The sequence below is a fragment of the Toxotes jaculatrix genome, chromosome 19 (genome assembly GCF_017976425.1).
Source record: "Toxotes jaculatrix isolate fToxJac2 chromosome 19, fToxJac2.pri, whole genome shotgun sequence".
Lineage (NCBI taxonomy): Eukaryota > Metazoa > Chordata > Actinopteri > Toxotidae > Toxotes > Toxotes jaculatrix.
Genome location: NC_054412.1, coordinates 13,907,824 through 13,932,892, shown reverse-complemented (window position 1 = coordinate 13,932,892; position 25,069 = coordinate 13,907,824). Strand labels below are relative to the sequence as shown.

The 25,069-nt window shown below is 41.4% G+C and overlaps 1 protein-coding gene across 1 annotated transcript in view; it reads right to left on the bottom strand.

The window, feature by feature from the left end:
- Window positions 1-2,978: 2,978 nt before the first annotated feature.
- The window catches only part of LOC121199417 (MAM domain-containing glycosylphosphatidylinositol anchor protein 2-like), a 149,393-nt gene continuing 127,302 nt past the window's right edge, over window positions 2,979-25,069 (bottom strand). Inside the window, exons 12-18 of the mRNA XM_041064067.1 lie at window positions 23,307-23,484; window positions 16,239-16,259; window positions 13,832-13,987; window positions 11,152-11,313; window positions 4,886-5,016; window positions 4,216-4,312; window positions 2,979-3,067 (exon numbers count right to left, since the gene is read on the bottom strand). Coding sequence (XP_040920001.1) covers window positions 2,979-3,067; window positions 4,216-4,312; window positions 4,886-5,016; window positions 11,152-11,313; window positions 13,832-13,987; window positions 16,239-16,259; window positions 23,307-23,484 — 834 coding nt within the window. The remainder of the gene's footprint in view (window positions 3,068-4,215; window positions 4,313-4,885; window positions 5,017-11,151; window positions 11,314-13,831; window positions 13,988-16,238; window positions 16,260-23,306; window positions 23,485-25,069) is intronic.

The following is a 25,069-nucleotide window of genomic DNA, read 5'->3' as shown; positions in this document are numbered from 1 at the left end:
ACACAGGGCACTTTGGCACTTTTCATTACCTACTATACCACAGGAGGATATAGCGACTAGCTAATGGATATTTTATCTGAGCTTATATTTTTGGAAATTGTGTCAAAGTCTGTGTCAAAGTCAGATGAAGCTCCTGTTGTTGGCGTGTCCAAAACAACCTATGAAAGTCTGAAAGTTCTCATCATCAAAAGCACACAAAAAGCATATGTTTTAGTAAAACATTACACCTAGTAAGACTGTAAGAAAACACCTCTCCCCAGAACTCCATTTACATTCATTGTGATCTGGGCCTTGTGGAAAATCACAGAAATGAAAATGTATGAAATGAAAAAACAAAACAAACAAACAACCCCCCCCCCCCCCCCCAAAAAAAAAAATAACAACAAACAAACAAAAAAAAACAAGAAAAAAACAGAAATGGACAGCATATAATACCTGTGATTATGTTTCTGTAATAACATCATACAGACCATAATGATATTGTAAGGATGCCCTGAAATGTTCATCATTCTGCTCTGTTTTGCTTAGCATATTTATCTTCTTTACATGTATCAGTTTCTTATCACACCTATTGTACACAGCTTTATGCTCACACATGTACACGACCCACTCAGACTAACCCAGGCTTCCACTAAAGAGGCTACATATGCTGCACAACCACAACACTGTGAACCTTTACCCAGTCTGCATTTATGAAGATTTCATTTATACTCTTGACAGGGTTCCCTTTGCGTTCTCTGGTGTTGTGGTAGCGCTATAAATATGAATGTAACAAGTAAAAAAATGATCAATTTGCTGTTCAACGTGGACTTGTTTCAGAGTGTCGATAAGCCTGAATTTGTGGAAGTAGGTCACGTATGTGCAGAGAAATATAAAATGGATTTTATATGTCGACACCTTGAACTGTATGTTGTGCTTCCTGTACTCCAACATAAAACATTTATCATAAACCTTTGAATAGAGCTTCTTTAACATTTACAAGTTATACAGTTACCAAATTGGTTTACTTCTTATGCTTCCATCAGCTTTGATACTTCAGCAATGCAAAGGGAGACAACAAGAAGAGAAAGGAAGTTAAGTCATCTTCAACAGAAAAAATAAGAAACAAGACACAAGTCCTCAAAACATTTGTCATAACCAACAATGAACGGAATTTTTCATTTTCTTATTTTCTCTTTTTTACAATACATTTTTTAAAAACCCCGCTGGTTAAGGTTATGGTCTCAGGTAGATCTTCCACAGTCAATCTTCACAGTTTGTGTAAAAGCAGAGAAACATTCTCGCTAGAGTAATAAAATATCATGACTATTATTATGGTCATTATTATCTTTTATTCTCATATTGTTCCATATAAATGGTGGAGGACAGGGGTGAGGAGAATCACCCTAATGAAGAGCCTGCAGTCCCAAAGTTCCTAGTCTCCTCCCTGTACAATGCAATGTTTTATTCAGCAGTTGTTCTTTTCTTTTGTTAAAAAAAATGCTCACCCGCAGGGAAGGAGAATAACGAGAAGAGAGAGTGGCGTATTCATTCAACAAAGTGTCTTTATCCTCCTGTATGATCTTAAACTGTCTTTCTTCCCCCCCCAAAAAAAAGAAAAAAAAAAGATCCAGAGCCTCACTTTCACTGTTTGCTGCTGTTTTTATCCAAATTGTTTCCAAACCTGTGCTCGGGGTCTGCCAGCACTGCCTGATCGGCTGCCCTCGCAGTGAACTACGCGTAGGCATAGGCATAGGCGCATGCACACACACAAACACACACTCTCGCACCCATACAAACACACGCGCACACACACACACACACACACACAAACAGGCAACTGTCCCATCAGGAGTAAAATCCGGGTGCTGCACAATCCCCATACTCCCTCTGAACACTCATGCCCTCCCATCAGCACTTGTGGGGCAAATGAAACATGTAGAAAATAGCCCATCAGAGGAAACATGAACAGAGATGTGTTCGATGTTGATTAACACCCAGGCTCACGATTCGGTTTGTAATCTGAAGGCACTTTGTTTCATGGCAGAAAGTAAAGTGGCTTCTGTTCCACAGGCGACCGCTGACTGAATATTCGAGTCAGGCCTCAGTTAATCGGACCTTTCTCTACTCTCTGCCTGTTCCTCCTCTCCCTCCACTCTTCCTCCCTTTAACATCCCTCCTCTCTGCCCTCTTTCCACCTCTTCCTCTCATTTCAGCCCATAAGCTTGAACTTCTTTCTGCCCTCCAGTCCGGCTGTCTACACTTCCGCCGATTCTTCTGCAATTTATTGTTCTGCCACCATACCGTCGGTTGGCCACTTGGACTCGTGAGCACAGTGTTAAAAGATACATAGGCAGCTACAGGGGAGTAAGCAGACAGAACTAAATGTTGCCAGAGTCCTTGTTTTTCTACAGTACAGCACCAAGCAGATAAAGAAATGCCAAGGTGTGACGTGAGGCTGGGCTAGAGTGAAAAACAAGTGTCGGTGATTGGCATCTGGTGCAAGAAAATGAAGATAAAGATACACAGAGAAAGGTCTGATTCCTTGTATTCGTAAGCAGAGAAATGTTATTTCCTCTTCAAAAAGTCAGCAGTGTCTGTATTCCGCCGCCTTCCAAAGATATTTTCGTTAAGTCAGAAAATTGTTCTTGTGCTTTACAAACTGTCCTCCCTCGACGCTTGTCAACTCTTTCGCCAAAGTCCAGGCTTACTCATCGCCCACCTGTCTTTGTGCTCGTATAGACGTCCCGAGTCCTGCACCGAGGAGTGTTTTCTGTAAAAGAGGTCTCTTTAAAAAATTAGCGCATCTTCTTTATTATTTCTTTATTACTTTTTTATCTCTATTTTTTCTCTCTTTTGTTTATTTCGGTCCCCTCCGTGGTCCGTCAGGGAACCCCTGCTGCTTTCAGGATGCATGAATCTTTGGTGATTGGATGCCGAGGGTATAGCTCACAGACGGTGGGTCTGAATATTCGCCTCTGAGATGACGGAGAGAAGGGTCACCTCTGACCTTCTATGAGGGTCATCACCAAGGTGATGCATAGCAGCCATATATGGGAGGATGTAGACGGAGCCTTGGCGCTAAGATCTAAACAGGTAAAAGAAACAGAAAACAATGGTGCTGCTGTATTATATACTCAAAAGAGAAAAAAACAGAGAAATGCCTCCAGATTCAAACATTACATATAAAAAGCCTGATGCATTTGAAGGAACAGTCCTCCACTTAGGCAAATGCCGTTATTCACTTTCTTACCCCTGCTTTCAGTCTTTATGATGAGCTAAACTAACTGCCTCCTTGCTCCATTTTCATATTTAACAGACAAACATGTGAGTGGTATAGATTTTCCCATTAAACTTCAATATTTCCCAAAATATCGAACTGTTCCTTTAAGGTACAACTAACCTGTATGACCGGATCCTACGACAGCTTTTCTGAATCTTCTTCTTGGGTAACATCTTCAGTCAGAAGTCACATCAGATCATCCCTCATGAGATATTTCTCATTTTTTCCCTCTTACATCACATAAAGTCATGTAAGATTCATCATGCGAGATTGAATTCTATAATTCATAACATTACTCTGTCCTCAGCCTTGGCGACCACTCCTATAACTCTGAAAGAATTAATGCTGTCGCTTGGAATAATAATGGATGCAGATGAAAAATAAGTTGAATAATAATTTTGCAGTAATAAAAAGAATTCCTCTTGCTGACCAAGATCACTGACTCTGTTTCTCTGTTAGATGCCAGGTTATTTCCCTCTAATGACATGAAAAATGAAAATAGATTACCCTGATTCATCTATAGTACGTTAAAGGGATGTCTGAGCTTCAGAAGCTTCTGTAAATAACGTTTCTCCAATCATAAATCAAATGAATTAAATCAAAGGAACAGCGTTTGTCTGCCTAACAATATCACCTTGTCAACTGTAGGCCATTTTCTGTGTCCTGTTTTCTGTTTTTACCCTCTGTTTGTTCCTGCAGTGCAATTACAGTACTCCACTCAGCCAGTGTGGCTATCATTCATGTGATTACAACACTGTTGCTATGACAACCACATTTTCCCCATGAGATGGTAGTTCAATGCTGGCAACTGTCTAAGATTAGATCCCCTCTTGTAAATCTCAATCTGGTCCAGAGAGGTAGAGGGAGAACCCAGAGCTCACATATAAGGGACAAAAAGTGTGTATGGGGGGCGGGGGGGTGCAGGAAGTGGACACACATGTGGTGCTACTCACTGGGCGGTGGGTCTCGACATTCCCCTTCCTCCAGCGTGACGTCATCGATGGCGATGTCTCCCTCAATGCCTGGTCCCCGGATACCTTCCAGTACCACCTAGAGAGAGAGAGAAAAACAAGTTTGTGTTTTTTGTCTGCACAGCCCTGACACACCACAAAGGCAAAGAAAATTAGCACTACTGCAAGATAAAATCTAAAAGTAGGTACACAGTGTAATTTAGCTAAATTGCCCCTTATAAAAAATAACAGCAGGTGGTAAGAGTTTGTTTCGGATTTTAATGTCACAAAATTAAAAAAAAAAAAAACCTTGTGTTGTTAGAACATTTAGAAGTGAGAGTAGTAACAAAAAAAAAGTGTAGCCAAAACTATAATTACTTTCCTCAACTGCAGCAGTAAAAATGATGGAAAATATTGCAGTGCTATATTTGCTACTCAGAAAGATTAGGCTTCCTGATGGCAAAGCGTGAGTGATATTGCTTTCTCAATAGCAAACAGTGTCTACGGATCCCGTCCACTTCTCTGCTTAATATCGAGGCTTGTGAAGTGCTACATCAATATGCAGCCCCCAAGGAAACTAATACTTCCCCATACAAACACAGACAGAGAGGAAAATAAAGGGCAATGGGGGAATGCTGCTGCGAATTGGATTGATTAAGTTTTTTGGTCTCACCTGGAAGGACGCTGTCGGATGGATGCTTACTTTGGCCTGCTTCCAGCGGTCACCTTGGTTACCACTTAGAGACCACACCGGACCCTCTGAGGTCGTTTGGCCCTTCTGCTTTAGGAAGGCGTTCAGTGTTCCTGCATAAAGAGGAGAGACACATACAGTTCAGCACACACAGGCACACATATCTTGCAATATTTATATATGTATCCTACTCAGTCGCTTCAGACCCTGAGTGGCACATCTGTACCGAGCCATGAAACATCTGCTACTGAACACAAAGCTTACTAATAATTGCATACTGTAATTTTACAGGGCACTATAGACTATTTTTGTAGTAATTACCTTAAACTCAGTGCCCTCATTCCTCCCTGCTGCGCTCCCAACAACAATACACTGCTATTTAACTAAAGTAGGTCAGCGGTACTCAAGGTAACCAGTCGGTCATCACCAACTTTCAGAAGGTTTTTGTGGAAATGACAGAAATGGATTTGAGTGGAAAATTTCACACAAAACTACTAATATTTGTTTTGAGGACCAGTGTCCAGTTTTTTTTATATTTCCAGTTTGCAGTTCATATTCTACCATGCTTCTGGTTACTGGCAGGTATGTTAATAACTTTGAGCTTACTCTATACCTACCTGCAAAAGACATGTAATGCTCTGGACCAGTTCTAATTGGGTGTTGAAATATTACTTGTAAAGCAATAGTTTTACATTACTTTTAACCAGATAATGGAGCCCTTTTCCTCCATGGTTCATGCAAATAATTCAGTCAATTCCGTGACATGCAGTTATCTTCATCATCATCATCATCATACTGTTGCTCTGATGTGATTTTTAAGTGTTCATGCTTTAAAGTTTTGCCTTTTCTCTGACTGAGTTCTGTAGACAGTTAAAGACTAGTTAAAGTAAAGAATGACTCCACAATTAATATAAAATCCCACACACCTGCCCACATACAGTAGGCAGGATTCCATTGTGAATTCCAGTGCAAAACCACAAGGAAGATTGGATCTGGACTTTTAAACTTAATATTCACCTCTGTCTCCCGCATTTGAAATGTATGTATTCTTCTGCATTCGGAGCAGAGCAAAGCAGTAGCAAAGGTTAAACCTTTTAAACTCAGGTCATATGAATTGATACATTTATTAAACTGAGGTTCTGTAAGTGATGATAAATTATTCTCTAGCTCATATTAATCCAAATTAATTATCACCAATGGGAAATGTGTGATTAGAATTTTTGGTGAGGGTAAATATTTTCTCTACTTTTTTTTCTTTCTCATTTATTGTTAAGTTTCAAACTATTTCTCCAGGTCCAGCTTTTTAAATCTCACCTGTATTTCAACTGCACGGGAGAAACTAGTGGTTGTCACTGTTGAAGCCAACTCTACATTTGAAAATGCAATGTGGCAAACCCATTTCAACTGAATTCATACATAACCCTTACAATAACACAGAAATACTGTCTCTTATTGAGACAGAAAAGACTATATAGCCGGTCTGAATTGAAGACTCTCCTCTTGTCTGGCCCTGGGCTTTGATATAAAACTGTCAGATGATGACACAGAGTGCAACCATTTTACCCTCCTCTCCAAACACACAGATTGTGTTAGTTTTTCTATTTTGCCATGCAGCGAGATTGTGTGTGTGTGTGTGAGAAAGATTAGTCCTGTAGCAGTGGGCCAGAAGGAGCAGCATCCAAAGACCCAAATTAGGTTATTGACATTGACACGGTAGTGAAGCTCAGTAGGACCGCTACTCTGAAGTCAAGTGCATTTCACAAGTATGGAAAGCAGCACCTTTGCATTCACACGACTGATGAGCAAAAACAGCAGAGTCTAGGGCCGCAGACTTGCTTTTGATGCATCTTTGCCTCAGCGAGGTGCCTCATTACTGTACAGCCCCCTTCAAAAAAAAAAACATCTCTGTGAGCATACGAAGGAAAGCTATGCTGTATGTCCCTGTTCATATTTTCTCATCAGCACAGTATACACTTTCCCCAACGACAGCACAATCTCCAGTGAGAGATGAGCTCTTGTACAGAACATGACCTGCGGTTTCATCTACCGTTGAAGTGTTTAGGATGTAGGAGGATTCTTGCTGAGCTGGCTGGCTTACATTTTCTTTGAACTCATTGCGATGTAGGTGGTTATGTCAGTGTCATCACATCCTGAGCAAAGGCATATGCTGTATATTCTTTGGAGTACCTTCTTTTTTTTTTTTTTTTTAAAGAAATACCTGTGGCAGACACTTGTGAAATTTAAAAAGATCTGAGAGGAGAAAGATGTGAGTCTAGTGAAAAGTGAGACATAGCTTCTGGAAATTTTCAATTATGTAGTGAGGACAAGAAAGAGAGAGAGTGGGGGATTGAGGTGCAGTACCACCCTCCTTGCTAATGAAAGGATGACTCCATTGCTTCTCAGAAGGTCAGGCTTAAAACAGACTTGCTTGGTGTGCTTTGCTGGAGACTTAATCCTATAAACAAATGCGACACGGGCTCCAAAGGCAAACTTTGATGTGTGCTTCAGTAATTAAGCGTGACCTTGTCTCAGGTATCCCCCCGCTAGCTAACTACGGAGGAGTTTCTTTGAGCCTGTGCCACTGTTTTCATCAGTGTGTAGGCGAGACTCCTTATCGACTGATTCTGGCCTTTAGCGCTGCCGTGCCACAACTTGACTGTGACTCACCTCAACAGCACAGTCCCAGAGAGCATCAAACTCCCAGCGTTTCAAGACGGAGCTGTGCCACGTCTGATGGCTTTGTGACTCACAGCTCAATATGCTAAATATGAAAAAATCTTGAACTACTTGAAACAACAAAGTTCTCTGTGATGAGAAAACATATATACAGTATATGTGAACATACATTATTTGGACCATTTGTCATAACCATTCGTTCCCTGGGGAGAAAATATCACAAACCAACATTCCTGAGCTCAGGGCAAATTTCTCTCACGGCTGGAGAGGCAGAATACTAAATGGAGCGTAGCTATAGAGGATCTGAGCTGGGTTTCAAGTCCTTGACATTTAGCCCATTCATCATAACACGCCACAGTCTGGGCATGGGCTTCACCACAGATGGGGAGGGCAGGGAAGAGAGGGCCTGGCTGGCGATCAATTTGAGCAAATTGGAAATGTCATGGCCTACTCAACCTCGGCAGGGAGCCGGAGGAGCTCTCATCTCCCCCTGAGTAGCCCTCCAACACCTCTGTCCTTACATTCTCTCCACCTCTCCAGATGTTTGTTCCCTCCTCCCTCCACCACCTGGAGACATCCACTTGGACTTTCCACTGAGGACAGCTGTAAAGTAGCCTGGCTAAATTTCAGCCCTTATAGTGTCCTGTTGTGGACTTGGTGTTAAACTTAAAGGGTCAGTTCAACCACGTTCTAAAAATCACATTTTCCTACTCATCCCTGGTGGTTTGCAGCTGTGCAAATAGTTTTGCAGAGTTTTTAGGATATTTGCTCTTCAGTGATCTGCCACAACCTAAATACTATGAAGGTGAATTCAATTTTGTGTTTGTGGTGCCCCAAATATTAAAAAGACTATTTATATTTTCAGTGTGGTTACTCATAATAATCAAACTATTAAAAAAATATGTTCAAAGAATTCACAATGGCATTTGTGGATTACACTGAATAACCATGAGACCTCACTAGGTGAAGGTCAGTGGTCGGCTTTGTCAAAACATTAAATGTAATGCTGCGAAGAAATTCTCACTAATAAGTAAGAAAATTCCACAACACTTATTTAGACTGCAGTTTATCTCCACATGAGAAAAACAGTCTATTACTCAGTGGAACGATCTGTAAGCCTATTTATATTATTAATGCAAGTAAGAGTCATTAAACAAACTTCAAAGGGAATAAAAAAAGTCGAAATGACATAAGACTCACAAAGGAAAAAATAGCTTTCAAAAAATATATAAGCCAGTGCGCTTGAAAGGAGAGAGAAAGAAGAGGAGAGAAAGCTGAGTGGGCTGGAGTTGGAGCAGCAGGTCCAGCAGAAGCTCAGAGTGGAGCAGGTGGAGGGTGGAGACACTGCTGATACCACTGACGTCTCACTAGAATACAGAGGTAAATGCAGCCAAATGCTCACTATAAACATCTTATCAAAAGAGAGAAGAGTGTGGTCTCCAGCCTGTGGTGGTTTCACAGTTGACTGAATTTCAAGTTCAAGTTTAATGAGCCCAAAAGTGCAACTACTTGCCCCCTGTTTGTGTTTATTCCCTATCAGTAGTCTTTTTTTTCCTCTAACTTCATGCTTTTTTTTTTTTTTTTTTTAATTCTTGTATTTATGTGGTAACAAAGTATATTTAGTTGAGTGGATATTTTTGTAGCGCACTCTCTCCTTGTCTTTCACTGTGATTTCCTTTCTCAATCAGCTTGTCAGGGATGGATCCTACATGTAAACAAAATAATCTGCCAAAAAAAACAGTTTTGTTAATTTGACATGAGAGGTTGCTTTATTTTTTGTTGCGTCTGTGCTCTTCTGTCTTTTTTTTTGTCACCAATCAGATTTTAGCAACACTTGAATCAGGATCACATGACATTTGTTGGGTTGTGTTAATCACATCTGATCAAACCACATCAACACAGTCCTCGTGAAGCTGATTATCTGAGTTCTTCAGAGTTCATCTCTTCAGGATGTTTTTTCTTAAGCTTTAACTTTGATTGTTGCTTATTTTGTCATGGATTTTGGATTCGAACCAGTTCATTCCGTGGCTTTAAAGGAGTAGCATTTGAAAATTTCAGACTTGTCCTTGCAGTAAGCTACAAAAAGACACGTTGGCAGACAGCAGCGTACGCGTCTCGCTTTGTATGTCAACCTCAAATGCCATGCAAACTGTGCTTCAAGGCTGCTGTGCCTATAATGTCCACACTTGCTCTGGATGTAAATGGACCTCTGAAGACGGGTCACTGAGCTTTTTTATGGTGCAAATGTCAAAGGTGATGCTCCATAATACAACACACCTGCGTTTGAGAGAGGTGCCCATGGCAGATATGAAGGGAGACATCTGGTGGATTGGGAAATAACGAGTAAGATCGAAGACTGGAAAAAGTTTGTCCGGTTCCAAATACAGAAACACAGCACACGTCATGCTCTCACACCTTAACATCAGGCCCCAAAATACTAAGGTGACCCTGCAAACCCATCCAGAGGTGCCTGTCACCTGCCTTATGGACCTGTGCAGTAGCCAATGATATAGAGTGCAGTCGAGACAGAGAAATCACCATGAGTGGCCCTCAACATTGTATGAGCATGTGGTTTTTTAGCTTGAGATCCAATCTTGCTCACCCCTCCCAAATTCACAAACACACAAACAGCATGCTCCCAGAGCAGGAGTGCTTGTGGTCGGCTGATTGGGTCCCTGGTGAAGGAAGCCTAAGAGTCAGATGTAAGCCGCAGAGTGCTCCTTCAGTCGCTCTGCCATCTTCAAATGGGCCATACAAGTTTGTTATCTACATTCAGAGTGGAATGTAAGAGCTAATGCTGGGGATTTGTGTAGACACCTTTGTAGGGGGACTGTTGCAAAAATGAGATATCTTTTGCTTTGAAACATCTGACAGCTGCACTTACAAAATTTTAGCATGAAAGCACAAAACTCCCCACCGAAGCCGCCACGGGGACAAACTCTCTGGAAATAACTGAAATTCTGTTGCTTACAGGAAAAAGTGCTGCTGCTTTTTCTTTTTTTTTTCCACAGTGGGACGCCTGTGTTTCCTGTCTCACAAACAACTATTCTTTCAAACACACACACACACACACACACACACACACACACACACACACACACACACACACACACACACACACACAAAAAGGAAACCCCACTGGGAAACATGTAGGTGGTGGACAGCAATTTCAAGAATCTTATCTCTCAGTTTATATTTCAAAGCCACTGTGATGTCCCACAGATGCGCGATGATGGACTTTTTTTTTTTTAGTAAATAAAATTTGTTGTGGTGTTTCCTCATTGACTGTTTTAGCTCCACACAGATAAGAACGCATCCACTTCATTTAGCTGAGAATTGCCAAAGCAATTTGAGTTTGACTTGAAGATGCTTTTGCTGCTTAAGAGAACAAAGGACAAAACCGACAGATTCTTTAAAGAATGAGAGTAATTATTTGTTCTCCATCTATTTCCATGAACTACTGAGCAATGAATTTAATTAAAAGGATCCTTTCTACAGATTACTTTAGAGAGCAACACAGACGTTTGTTACACAAGCTGAGGACAATCAAGCATTTGAGGACTGTATCTTACCTATGTGTTTTCCATACATGTGGTAGAAGAAGCCGAAGCAGTAGGCAGGTGGGTTGGTGATACCGTAAGGGTTTTTAGGTGCTACGTTGAAAAACGGACTCACGAGCCGCGCCTGGTCCCCTTCCTTCCGTGGTCTCGATGTCTCGATGTACATGTAGAAACCTTGAAACACAGGGTGATACATGTATTACTACAGGAGGCTACTGCAAGCAAGATTTACTAGCAGGTAAAATCATCCTTACATATAAAACCTAAAATATAACAAACATTTTAGATTCTGGAAGGTGCAACTTGTTTTCCCTTAAGCTGCAACATTTAGGGTATATTACCTTTTTAAACTTATTACCAAATAAATATGTCTGCAGTACTTATGTATGCAGTACAGTATATACATCTGACTCGTGAATATGCCTTGTTAATATCTTATAGGATGATGGACAAAGTCATTGTGCCTAACTGGGAAACACTACAAGAACACAGGACACACCCTGGAAAATAAGAAAGCTTTTGTCAGGCAGTGCTCAGAATCCTACAAATACTCTCTCACTGCCTTCTGATACAGCAACATTTCTTTGTCCCTGAAAACAGAGGGAAAAAGCGAGGCTTTCCTGGTCATGCTCAGCTGCTTTTTCAGCCAGTCTGCGATAGCATGATGAAAATGAAACCTTCCATATCAGCGATAAGAAGCGGGGCTTTCTACGAAGGACAGTTCTCCTTTCACTAATAGCAATAACCAGGGGCAAATCGAGACGATCACAATGGGGTTACATTTATGCTCCCTCGGTCTGACAGTCGTGGACAGCAGCAGTGACGGCAGTGAGTCAAACAGTCCTCTGATTGTGTCTGAGCCACATAATCTGAAGCCAATCTCTACCCTGCCATAGGCACAGGGAAGGTAGCTAGTGAGCGGCTCCACGCCCCTCCAGCCAAAATCAAATGGAATATCTCCCTCGGTTGAATCTCATATCAGATAATTATACGCAAAGAGGAATGGGGCTAGTAATGAAATGCTGGACATTTTGAAACCATTAGGTGATTAAAGCCAATACATTATTTACTGCTTCAGCTGCTGCTGGTGCCACAGCACCATAATAGGCACTTATATTCCACCACAGATAACTTTTTCATATTCGCATTCATTTAAAATCCTCTGATAGATTCCTACAAATCTAATTTTGTTAATTTGCTATTTAAGTTCTTGAATATGAAATACCTGCACATGTAAGTAACATATTGAATACTAAATACTGTGCAGATTTCTCTGGTTTAGGCACCAATGGAAACAGCAACAGAGACACAGTTACATGATTATCAAGCAAATAAACGGTCAAGGCAGCTCATTGTTAGACTGTGCTGCATCAAGCAACTGGTGACACAATGAGAGCAGCTGAAATCATCTATTATGCAGTTGGGAACACTTGAATCTTTCCAACTTATTCCAACATTTCAAAAAGTGGCACTTTTAGTGGCGTGTGTTTGCAAATAAAGGTGCCACATAATCACCGTGCCACATTGCTAATTTTACATCCTGCCACGTCATTTAGCAATAACATGATAATCACGCTGTTTGCTTGTGCACTGTGGGAATTCCTGTATTCATGCATGGATTACATACGAAATAACAGAGTGGTGTCCATTTAAATGGGTGCGTTCAACCAGTGTATTTCCAATCCAGTGAGCAGGTGCAGTATTTTCAGAGCCACGCTGACAGCTGGCAAAAATAATCGCTTACACTTACACCAACTGTGTTTTGTTTTGTTTTTTTCTTTTCCTATTGGTGCATAATTTTATAATATGATTGTTCAGCTATATAGATAAATCCCCAGCTGAAAAATGTAATTTGCTCACTGGTTGGTGACTACCAAGGTTGCTTGTGATTTGTATCTAATTTGCTGTTTTATGCACCATAGGTATATTACATCTATCTGTCTGTCTGTCTGTCTGTCTGTCTGTCTGTCTGTCTATCTATCTAAGTCTACTGCAGCATGTGTTGCAGGGAAGAGGTGTAACACATTGACAAACATATTCACACTTGTACCATTGGTAATTTAGAGCTTCCAATTCAATTCCAGCTCATTTGACACCTGACTGAACTGTTGTAAACACAAAGTCCTAATCACCGTGTCATCACAAGCACAAACCCATAATCAGGAATGATCTGGACCTGTGGCTGCTCCATCAGAAAACCAGACAAACATTCACCTGACGACTCATCCAAAGAATCAATACGCTGACCCTTCGCTAAGCCCCTGTTGCTACCTGTGTCAAACTTTCTGTTCCAGCACTGCACATATGCTGGTTTACAGTTATAGCAGAGGCAGATTTACCACTCAAAAGTCATAGTCATTTTTTAAAATGGTGAGTGACTGATTTTTGACAGAGGCCTACAGAGGCAGGGTTCTCATTTCTAGCCATGTTTTGACAGCCGAAACGACAGCTGTCGCGAGAAGAGCTGGCAAATTAATGTGTAATTAATGTTAGTCAGTTAAAAACTGCACCTCCATATGACTCACTGTAAAATGAAAATAACGTAAAAGGGTCTAAAATGTACATTTGATGGCTACATACATGATATGGATACTGAACACAGCATTCAAGACTGTTTAGTCTTGGAAGTTATGCTCGTTTCACTGATCAGGGGAGGGGGTTAAGACAACAGAGAATTAGACTTAATTCTTACCTTGCTTGGAGCCACTGCGATCACCACTAGGCCCAGTGTTGGGTGTATACTTGGTGTCGCGGGTAGCAGCACTGTGCCGCGTCCAATCAAAATCATCATTCTTGTCCTGGGTGAACATGCAGATGGGCTCTTCCTCAAAGCTGCAGTGGAACTCTCCTAGAGAGAGACAGAGCAGAACTGGGCTCTAACATCGAAACCATTATAAAAAAAAGTTACACACTGCCTGGAAGCTACAGTACAGTATGCTACCACTGTGACACCTACTGTATATTTATGAGATGTCCTGGAGTGTGTATGTGTGTGTATGTCTCTGGGGGGGATATACAACAGCCAAGTCCTAATTACACCATACGATCAGGTGAACTGAATTTCTAAATGACGTCGTGACCTCTTGCTGGCTGTAGTGGAGACGTCATTGAGTGTGTTTGTTTTTTTCCTTGCCAACGACAAGCAGTCTGGTTCAGCTCAGAAAGTAAGACTCTGCTGCAGAGAGAGCGCTGCACTCTGGAAACACCCGGCAGCGGTGTGTGTTTGTGCGCGCGAGTATCAAAACCGGTTATTAGAGGCTATACCATGACAGCCCACTACTGAAGCATGATGGATAGCATTCAATAAACACACACTGCCTCAGTAAATAATATTAAATTAAATACAAATCTCATGTGAAAGAGGCTGGAAACACTAAATCATCATTTTTTTAAAGGTATTCACTGTTTTCTAGATGTTGTTTGAATTTATAGAATAAGTATTACCTGCACGAAAAGTGAATCTGCTGAACTGCTAATAATTTTGAACAACTCCCTTTTTTCATGATTGTCTTAGTCCCTGGATGTTTCATAGTATCTCCCTAGCAGGGCTCTATGTAATCAGTTTTTAAAATGGACTCCGCCTTCCTCCTTCTCTATCACTCTCCATCTTCTCTGTAGTGGGTGTGCAGGTTTAGATATTGAGTGCCCCCCCCCCCCCTCGCCCTCCCTTCTCCTCTGTCGCTCTCCACGCCCCTTTGACAGCAATTTTTAAACTACTGGAGTGTGCAGAGAGGGAATGAAAGTGTGGATTTCGTCACCCTTCGAGAAAAAAACACAGGAGGAATTGTTAGTCCAGCATGAGGTTATGATGGGTCACATGTAGGGGAATGTCTAACAGCAGAATTTACTAATGAACAGTCTGAAATCGCACGCGTGGGGATCTAACCCACTCACTTTAATTAAGGGGTAGAGGCAGGATCAACAGTGTCAAAACCTCTATTTAATTCATGCAACAAACAAAGAAAAACACCTAACTAGAGGACACGGTGCTGCCGAGCAGTGAGATAGTAAAAAAGAGCATTTAGATTCAGGATGCAGGCATGTGTTCTGATAAATATTCATTGATTTATTAAAACGTAGCTGGGAGCAGTTTGGAGTAGTGACCTTGAGAGGAGCAGAATCTGCAGCTTTTACTCAGGTAATGGAGGTAACATAGACAGCGTTAGAGTGTGGGTGGGTGGACCGAGGGATGGAAGAGGGCAGTGGTGCTGCGAGGCAGAGAGAGGAAAGAGAAGGAGATAGAAAGTGAGAGCAGGGGAGAGGAGAGGTGGTGGAGTGGGAGAATGGAGGAGGGGGCCAGGTTGCAGGCACTCTTGACTCTTCTCCTCACAGGCATGCAGATTTAAATGGAGGTCCAGCTCCTGGCGCTAGACACTGACGCCCCCATCCACTGTGAGCTAAACTAAATGTTTTCGCCTTCTGCGCCCGGGAGAGATGGGGAGGATTTGGAGGATAGGCAGAGGAAGGAGGGAGGGTGGGAGGAAGAGGAGGCGTGCAGGTAAGATACTTTCCTTCAGGGATTTGGATAATGATGTTGGTGATTAGGATGTTTGTTATTATGTTGGCAATGTTTGTGAGAACACCCACCAAAATACATATCTATATAAATAAATTAACCACAATACACAACAGCACACTGCAGCTCAGCAAACAGTGATTAAGTGTGGAATCTCAAGGCGTGAATAATGTGAATTTGTAAAGTTTGAACAATGAAATGTGTCATAAATGGGACTAAACATTAAAGAATATAGACACGCACGACACAGATGCATGCATAAGTAATGCCCACAAAGCACAGAGCGTGCAAACACAAAAATACAGTGTCCACAGTGCACAATGTCCTGTGAAGATTTTAAACTCTCAACATGTCAAATAGCGTAATGCAGGTTTGCTCAGAGTTCCTAAAGGGAAGTCTTATTTATCATACTTCATTTAGTTCTACTTAGAAAGATCCTCCAATGCAGTGTGACATGTCGAGAGTCAGATCTCCACGGGACGTACAGTTACTTTGAGTCCCCCCACTGTTCTCACAGACCGCGTTACGACAGAAGGAGCTCGCTCTCAGATGAGAAGTGTAAAGTGAAGTTCACATTACTTACTCAGATGAGGGTTGATGGGAGCTGTGAAAGAGAAAGGCCAAGGACAGTCATTAGTACAGAATATCTGAGCTGTTTAGCTGTTAAAAGGAAACGCGCACAGAGGCACGCACAGCTCTACAAGCACTCACACTGTCGCACTTTAAAACACAGTATGGCAGTTTTGTGCACTCTACTGCGGGACACACGGCATACTACACAAGCATGTACACAGTAGCTGTTGCTATTAACCTTTCATCCTGCTGTCATTTACTGTTTGGTGTAGAGCTAATAAAAGTATACATGTATAAAACTTTGCTCGGCGTTGCACTATCACAGAAACAAAATGAAAGAGGCCCATGGGAAGCCTGTGATATTAAAACACTGCAAGCATACGAGAGTGTGTACACTCCATCTTCGTCAAGCTCTACTGCTTTCACAGTGTGCAAACAAATAGTAAACATATACGTAAACAGGGAGCAATCCACCGGCGCACGCATTACAGTGATTATTAAGCAGACACAAAGAGAGACGTCTGGGATTTTGAAGTGGAAAAGGTGACAGCCGTCGTTCTCTGCCTGTTATCAAATGAAAAAGACAGAGGGATTAGGAAGACCAGCCTGACCACATTAATAAGCTTACAGCGCAACTGCTTATCATTATTGCCATTTACCGACATCACTGATGTTCTTGTCCAAGGTGACTTCCACTTAGAGCACTAAGCCTATTTTATACTTCCATTTAGAAGCCAATAAATCATAAAAATGAGTAATAATCACAAGTGTGTCAGCTAATCACTTTCCTGTAACATCCTTGATTCTTTCTGTGTTTTTATGGAAACTTCTGGATCAAACACTGATGAGATGAGTTTGCTGAAATCATGCAAGGCTGCTTTTTGCATTCTGGACACCTAACCGTGGTTCAATGCTTCCCTCATTGATAATTTAAGAGGCTACTGCCGCAGCAAACACAGAAAGGTCAAGGGTATCACACGGAGTTGCAACGAGCCAGTTAGTCGGCACTTCACTTTTTGCAGAGTAAATACCATTTAACCTGTCAAGAAGATTCATGGGCATTTTCATGATCGATTGCTGACCGGCTGAATAGATGCGATACATCAGCTTTACCACAAAACTACGCTGCTTTGTGATTTATGAAACCTTGCCGTTCATGGGGGGAATTGATTTTAATCCAACCAATTAAAGTGAGTAATAACAAATCATTCCTACAAAGGAAAACATGTTCTGAAGAGTGGGGACGCACTGTGGGGCTGCTGGAATTGGTCTTTTTAAAAGCAAAAACTTGAGTAGTGATTTCTGTTTATTGTTGTGCGGCTCATGGAAATGTGTGTCCACTTGTTCACTTGCAGTGTTGAGAAAAGAAAGATGAACACGAAGACACACACACACACATGCACACACATAGGGAAATAGAGAGAGAACAAACCATTGCATTTCCAATTGAATCATATAAAACACTGAACTGCAGCGCTGCAGCTGAAGCCTCGCTGTGAGTGAAAAGCACGGGTATAGAAAGAACAGGCTGTACATCCTCATCGTATAAAAGCTTTAATAATCTTTTATGTTACTGATTGTGAAAATACCTGCATCCCAACACTGGACGCTTCCTCACAGATCTACACTTTACTGCACCGAGGGCCACTGCTGCAATGAAAGAGTCTACAGAGAGGGAGGAAATCACCAGGGCTGCTGCAGACAAAATGTTTTATATGACAACTTAGAGCCTCAGGCCTGTGAAACGGATGCTGAGTTTTCTGACAAAACTCTATTCTTTCAGCAGCCCCCTCTCTGTCTCCCATTTCTCGCAACTCTCCTCGCCTCCTCCCCAGTCCCGCCCCCTCCTCTCCTCTTCTTTCTTCCAAGACTGTAGTTATGAAAATATGTTTCGTTGTCAGTTTTTTTCTTTCTTCTTTCTTTTTTTTTTTACCTGCAGCTTCCACAGGCTGACTCACTGTGTCTTAGTCCAGATGAATGTGTCTGTTCAAGCAGTGTCTCTACCCCCACTGAGGAAATCAAGCTGAGCACAGAACAGGCCCAGAGGCTACTTTACTACTGCTGTGCGTGCACACACATTCTTTAAAAAACACATACACGCACTAACAGATAATTTAACTTCCAATTTGGATGACTGTATTGGATGGGGAAAACAAACAAGGAATAAACTGAGAGTGAGATCTATTGTTGACTCAACCATTTTGAAATAAAATCACATCTCAGAAATTTTACAGCCCTGGTTTTAAATACTTTTGCAGCTCCTGGAAACATGACTGGACCCAAAATACTCTTCTCAAAATGCAGTGTTGTTAAAGCATGGGTGTGAAGAGACCTCAAGCAAGCTGCAAAGGCTTTAAAAAAAACATCTCTTATTTCTTTCTTAATGCTGCAGCCCTCTGCTTTTCCCCTTCAGCCAAAAAAGCCTCAAATAATAAGCAAGATGAAATGTAATTTTGATAGTTCTCAAGAAAAACAGTCCCAGCGATCATGGAGTGAAGTGAGCTTTCTGAAAACTTTACCCGCTGCGACAGGTCATGTACGCGACCCACGTATTAGGTGCATGTCTGTCTGACTCCTGGTTTCTACTTTTCCGACTGAGAGGACAAAACAAGCTACTGCTTGATGCATGAGTGCCTTCCATCCAAATTGCCTAATTTTGATTGAAACACAAAGTGAGCTCATTGACCGTCAAAGGACGGTGGTCTGTAGAGGCCGTTCCGGATACAAACACTGACTTCATCTTGGCAAGATTCCCTGCCCACTGGCCTGTGGCTGTATTACAAAGCAGCAGACAATTCCACAACTGCAGCCAAGTGTCCTCATAGACAACAGCAGCTTTCTTTTTTTTTTCTGATCTCATATAATGCACGCTCTCCAAGATTCCCATCCATCATGTTTAGGGGGTCTGGGTGGGTGCCATGTTGTTCTGAGAAAGCCCTGTGATGGCTTCAAACCTCCAACCATCAGTTGGAATAATAATAGCTTGGGTAAATGTAATTCAGCAATCTTCCCCTCATGTCTCCCTGACAAAAACCACACACGCGGCATCAGACTATTGTGCCCCTCAATCAAATTCTTGCCCAGAGGATGTGTTGCTCTGCACAGGTCCTGCAGTAACACATGCAGAGCCATGGACACACCCAAACACAGCCAACCCATGTACAATTATTTCCTATTGGTGTTCCTGTCCTTGCATCAGCAAGTGTATGCCACATCGATGCACAAGTGAAGTGAATCCATAATGGACTTCCACATGGAGGAGCTTTGCTGGGGTTTTAATGTTTAGCAGAGAATTGGGACAAAAAAAAATTCTACCAATGGAAACCAAGGAGGGTGCTATATGAGAATACTGGTACCTTCATTTTGATGAAAATTAGTGATATCATGATATTAATGACAATGCATATATCTAAATAAACATAATTGAAAGACAGTGATCCTGAACAAAATACAAAGATACAGTTTTTGCAGACTATTATTTTCTTCAAGTGGTTTTGTTACCGCAATATACTACTCTCGTTTTTTTTTATCACACTCATGAGTATCCTGCAAAGTCAAGATATTTTCCTATAAATCCTATATTGCAATCTTGTATATGTACTTCAAAAACACAAACACAATAAAATTTAATACTTTCAAAAACTGTGTTTCATTGTGTTTTCGAGTAAAACATTGAGTTGAGACAATGACTAAACAAGCGTTCAGACAGGGATTATACTGAAACACCAATATCCAAATAATAAAACCCTCACACCTTAGCTATGGCAGGCAATAGAAAACATCAGGAGCAGAAGACTGTAATTAATGTGAGATTTAGTGGGATTTGACTTTGGGACAGGCGTCTTACTGTATATGTCACTATGAGCAGCATAAAAAATGGAATATTAAGAAATAGCAGTAGTGTTTCACTGCGCCACAGTGACGGTTGACAGAAGACTTAAACATTAAACCCTCCTTCTTTGAGAAAACCAGAGAGAGAGAGAGAGAGAGAGAGAGAGAGAGAGAGAGAGAGAGAGAGAGAGAGAGAGAGAGAGAGAGAGAGAGAGAGAGAGTGTGTTATGAGGAACACCAAACAGATGCTGAGTTTGACACTGCAGCAAAATTTAAAAGTGTCTTTGGAGCTTGGTGACACAACCATCCTTCATCCTACAGCTGGGGACACTATAACCGCTTTTGTGTTTTTTTGCCAGCTCACAGAAAAGCTGCTACTATTGGCTTTACACAATGATCCCTCGATCTCATACTTAGATTTCAGAGCCCTTGTGTTAAAACTTCACCGTGACATTTACCCTAGCAGCTGACAAATAGTCCATTCGTCATATTTATTTGGTTTGCTGTTTGTTTCCATACACTCACATTCATTTTCAGGGTCATGAGAACTAGATCATTGCTGCCTCCCTGCTATGTGCTCAGTTATGTCTTTGGCTTGAGTGGCTAAGTAGTAAGTCAGAGAAACTTAAACAAGTAGCAGACATTTTTCTTCCAATATACATACTAATTGTATACAACAAATACATATAAAAAGTGCCCAAAACAAAGGGCAGAAATGTTTTTAATCAACCGTGCATTCTGGGTGGAGAGCTGAAAGGTAGGTGGTGGTTATACCACTGCAGAAGAAGAGGGTGCAACGAGATGATGTAATTAAAAGACAGATCATGTTCCTTGTTAATTTTGTTATGATGAAAAAACATCAGCCTCCTTTAGGTTGGAGAAAGGTGTCTCCGTGTCTGTTCAGTGTTGATTCTGTTGAGAAGGCTATTGGGAGTCTGAAAAACCTAATTCATAACCCACTGTTTATCTCCTAGTGGAATTCAGAAAAGGAGGGGTGTCCTCACTACAGTCTTTTCCCCTAAATCTATTTACCATAAATGGTGAGTTTCTGACTCAGAAGTTTGTCTGTTTGTGATGAAAGTGAATAAACATAGATAAATATTGCTGGTCCAGGTCCAGGTACAAGAATAACTGGGTTTCTCTTTCTTCCATGAAAATGCTACGTCATATTTATATAACCAAAGACAGGATGAGACCCTAATGTCAACATACTGATTCATTATAACCACATATATTTACAAAATCACACAGATTCATTTCAGTTCACCATAACCTATATAAAGAACCCATAAAGCCGTCGTGCTACAGATGCCCCATGGGTCCCTGTTCCCTGGTGAAAGTGAAAGGGAAGTGATAATGGAGATGATCGTCGACCGTGCTTCACACGTCAGTCAGGACGTCTGACGGGACACAGTCTCTGAGCTGAGTGGATTCGGCTCAGACCGACATTAGCCTGCTGCAGTGTCACTATGCTGTGCGTGGGAGAACAGAGCAGCCCTGGAGTGATAATTAGTCCAGTCTCTCGTTGGGCAGGCGATTTGCACATCAGCACTGGCTCTCTTCTTTCCCTTCTTTCTTTTTTTTTACTTTGTTCCTCTGTATCTCCCTTTTCTCCTCAGTCCCAACTTGGCTGCCTCCATCTCTCCTTCTGTGCCTCTTTCTGTCTTAATTAGCCTCAATTCTCTTTACTTCACTTTGATTGGATTCAATTTGATTCCATTCAGCTGGATTCAAGGTTTAGCACAGGCCACACAATATCCCAAACTACACGAGAAATAACAGCAGAGAAACTTCATGTGTCTATTCCTCTTCCTCTCTTTCCCAATTCTCTTTTCAGCAGTCATGATGATGAGCTGCAGTGAAACTGAATTATTCACAACTGCAGCAGCAGCACTCAGGAAGAGCTCAGCCGTCGGTGATAGACAGAAAACAGTCAGCCAGTTTGTTTCTCAAAATGCACATCTCAAGTACCTGTGCATCTGTTCACTGGTACTGCTGGGCCAAATGTGGATACTACTGTAGTTTTTGTGTTTCAGCCAGTGTATCATCTCACAGGCTGAAGAATCTACCTCCATTTTCAAGCTGCTATTTCATTCCGTAGAGAATACAGAGTGTTTTGATGTCCTTTTACTGGCCTGACCAGGCTGGCGTAACATACAGTGCCCAGTAATCTCCATGATGTCATTCTGGCTGCTATTCTATAGCTATAGTCCCGATTCAAAACCTACATCAACTAAGCTAAACAAGGTGTTATTATTGTTCTATGTGGCCACTGGTTCTGGGGTAAAGGAGATTGACATTTTATTTTGTTAGAAGGGCCAGGGCCTTGGCAAGGACAAGGTGCTTTCAAAATAAAATCAAAAAACAAATTTTAGTTTGAAAAATATTCCAGGAGACACACCTCCCCATCGTTGCCCCCCCTGAAAACCCAAAGCACTGTAGTGAGTGAAACTGAATGAAGCAAAACATGACTCATCTTTGACCAGCTCTGTTTGAGCTTGTGACCCAAAGTACATGTTTGAGTCATCTGATGATTTGATGTCAGGATGATCTCTCAAGCACAGAAACAACAAGTCAGCTTTTGCCCGGGTCCAGGACGGACCTGACTCGAGCAATAAAGGTCACAAAGAAGAGATGGTTAGTCAGTTGATCAGCATTCATTTAGCTCAAAGGCGAAGGAGCAAGGCAAGCTGATTCTAAGCTGTCTTCTGATGACTGGGTGTGTTAGATGCAATTTAAATTATTTTAATGAGTTCAATTTTTACTGGTCCTGCCTCATACATTTCATACATAATACATCACCATCGTGATCAAGGTAATGATTGCTGATACCAGAGTGAACTTTTCATATCCGTCAGAGCTGATGAACACGTGTCATGATGCAGCAGCGCAAACTTGAGCTGGAGTTAGTTTCTGAGTTAGCTGAAGGATAATTGGTTGGGCTACTGGTAAGAGAAAAGTTCCCGCAATGGCTTGTAAACACAACTCAAACAAAGTGTGTCAGGAGTCTGCACTGTCTAACAAGGAGTTAACCAAGATGAACCAAGTGCTTTACTCCACAGCGGATAAAGTAAAACAGGATGCTGCTTTGTTGTTTTAGATGGATATCATGAGACGGCCTAAAGTAGATAAGCCAACAAAACACAAAGCAAGGGATCTGATGGTCAAATACTTCATTCTGAATGAGACTGGAAAAACAGCTGTCTGCATATTGCTCTCTAGGATTAGTACAGTATGCAGGACTCACCACTGTAGGTGACAATACGGATGGTGGAGTCACCCTCTCCGAAACGTGTGATGGGGGTGAGTCGGACCTCGTAGGATTCAGGCTTTATCAGCTCAGTCAGGTTGTGCGTCATGAGCTCTCCTTTGTTGATTGTTCCATCCACAGGTATCTCTTGTTCCCACCAGCGCTGCAACCCCATCTGGATGGAAAGAGGATCCACAAGAGGTGAAAATCACTAGACACTCACTCAACTTCACTGCACTGAAATGGTTTGATTCATATTTTACCCAAAGGCTTTAGAAAGGTGAGGTTAGAAAGGTGAGGTTATGGGTAATCCCATAATCTACTACATAAATCAACCTATAAGATGTGGAGTCCCACAGGGAAGCGTTTTTGCCCGACAGATAAAGTCATACAACTACAACTCAGTGACGTCCATAATATTCATACTGATAGATTCACATGATCCGTTTTTTGGCTGTCTGGAAGTGGGCAGGGCTTATAATTAATTCAAAGACACTATTATATGAAGTGCTCATGTGTATCAGTGTTGAAGGCCGACTACTACTGTTTGAGTACTTGTCTTTAGCTGAGAGTTGTTTAACCGAGTACCTCCAGATTTGTTACCTTTTTGAAAACCACAAACAAGAATTAAACAAGAACATCAAACATCATTTGGCTGGCTACTCCAGAGGCATCTCCTTGAGCTTGCTACTCATGCCAAGTCAAATAAGCTCCCAACAACTCACTGCCAGTCAGCCTTCAACTTTATTTTACTTTATTTTAGAGACCAACTGTGGCCTAGGCACTAGAAAAGACACTATTCTCATGATTACAATGATAACATTGTATCTGTCCCTTCAGATTATGTAGTGCTGTGGAATTAAATTAAGCTATGTTTGCACATTAAAATATCATCAATATAATTATCATGACTCTAAAGATTTTGCATCTTTTGCATCACAGAAAATGTGAGCATGTACAGTACAAAGGACATTCTTCTGAAGAGTTTGCTCCTGGGAACATATTTCATATATGACAACCACAAATATGTATTCACTTCGCCATCAGTGTAGGATGTTCCCTCTCATCTGCCAATTAACCTTGTCTATAGGCGTTTCTATGATCCGCCAACATTAAATGCTAAACAACAAAAACACTTTTTTCTCTGTAAGCTGCTGACAGCTAGCTGCTCATTAACCATATTTACTTTCAAAGCAGCTCCCAGCCTCTGAATTCAAAGGCTGTTATTAGCAAGCAGCAGAGATATTCTTATATGTGCAGGGAGAAAAATTCTGATTCATTTTTCCCATTTAATATTTAAGATATGCTTCGGTCTGCATTATACAGGCATTTTGCAAGTACAGTAGGCACAACATCTTTGTGCACTGTGTATGATTGCCTCGTTCCTTTCAAGTATTTTTTTTTATTAATTGTGTTCTACAATGTTTTGCAATCCCTTTTTACATGGACCTTGAGTTTTATATCTCATCTTTGAATAATGCAGGTCACATGAGCAAACCTCTCTTTAGGTGACTGAGTTCAGGTATCACACAAAAAATTAGCTCACACTGTCGTGTCTTGTGATACAATGCGGTCCCTCTGACATTCAAAGAAACAAATCAAGGGTTTGTTGCTGCATTCACTGGGGGGCAAAGAGAAGAGAAGTAGGGTACATTTTATCCTTGAGAATCAGTTTAAGGGGGGAGAGCTGCACAAAGACAAGTTACAGCTTCTGCATCACAATTAGTGACTATACATGCCCTTCTCAGTCAAAGGAAAAG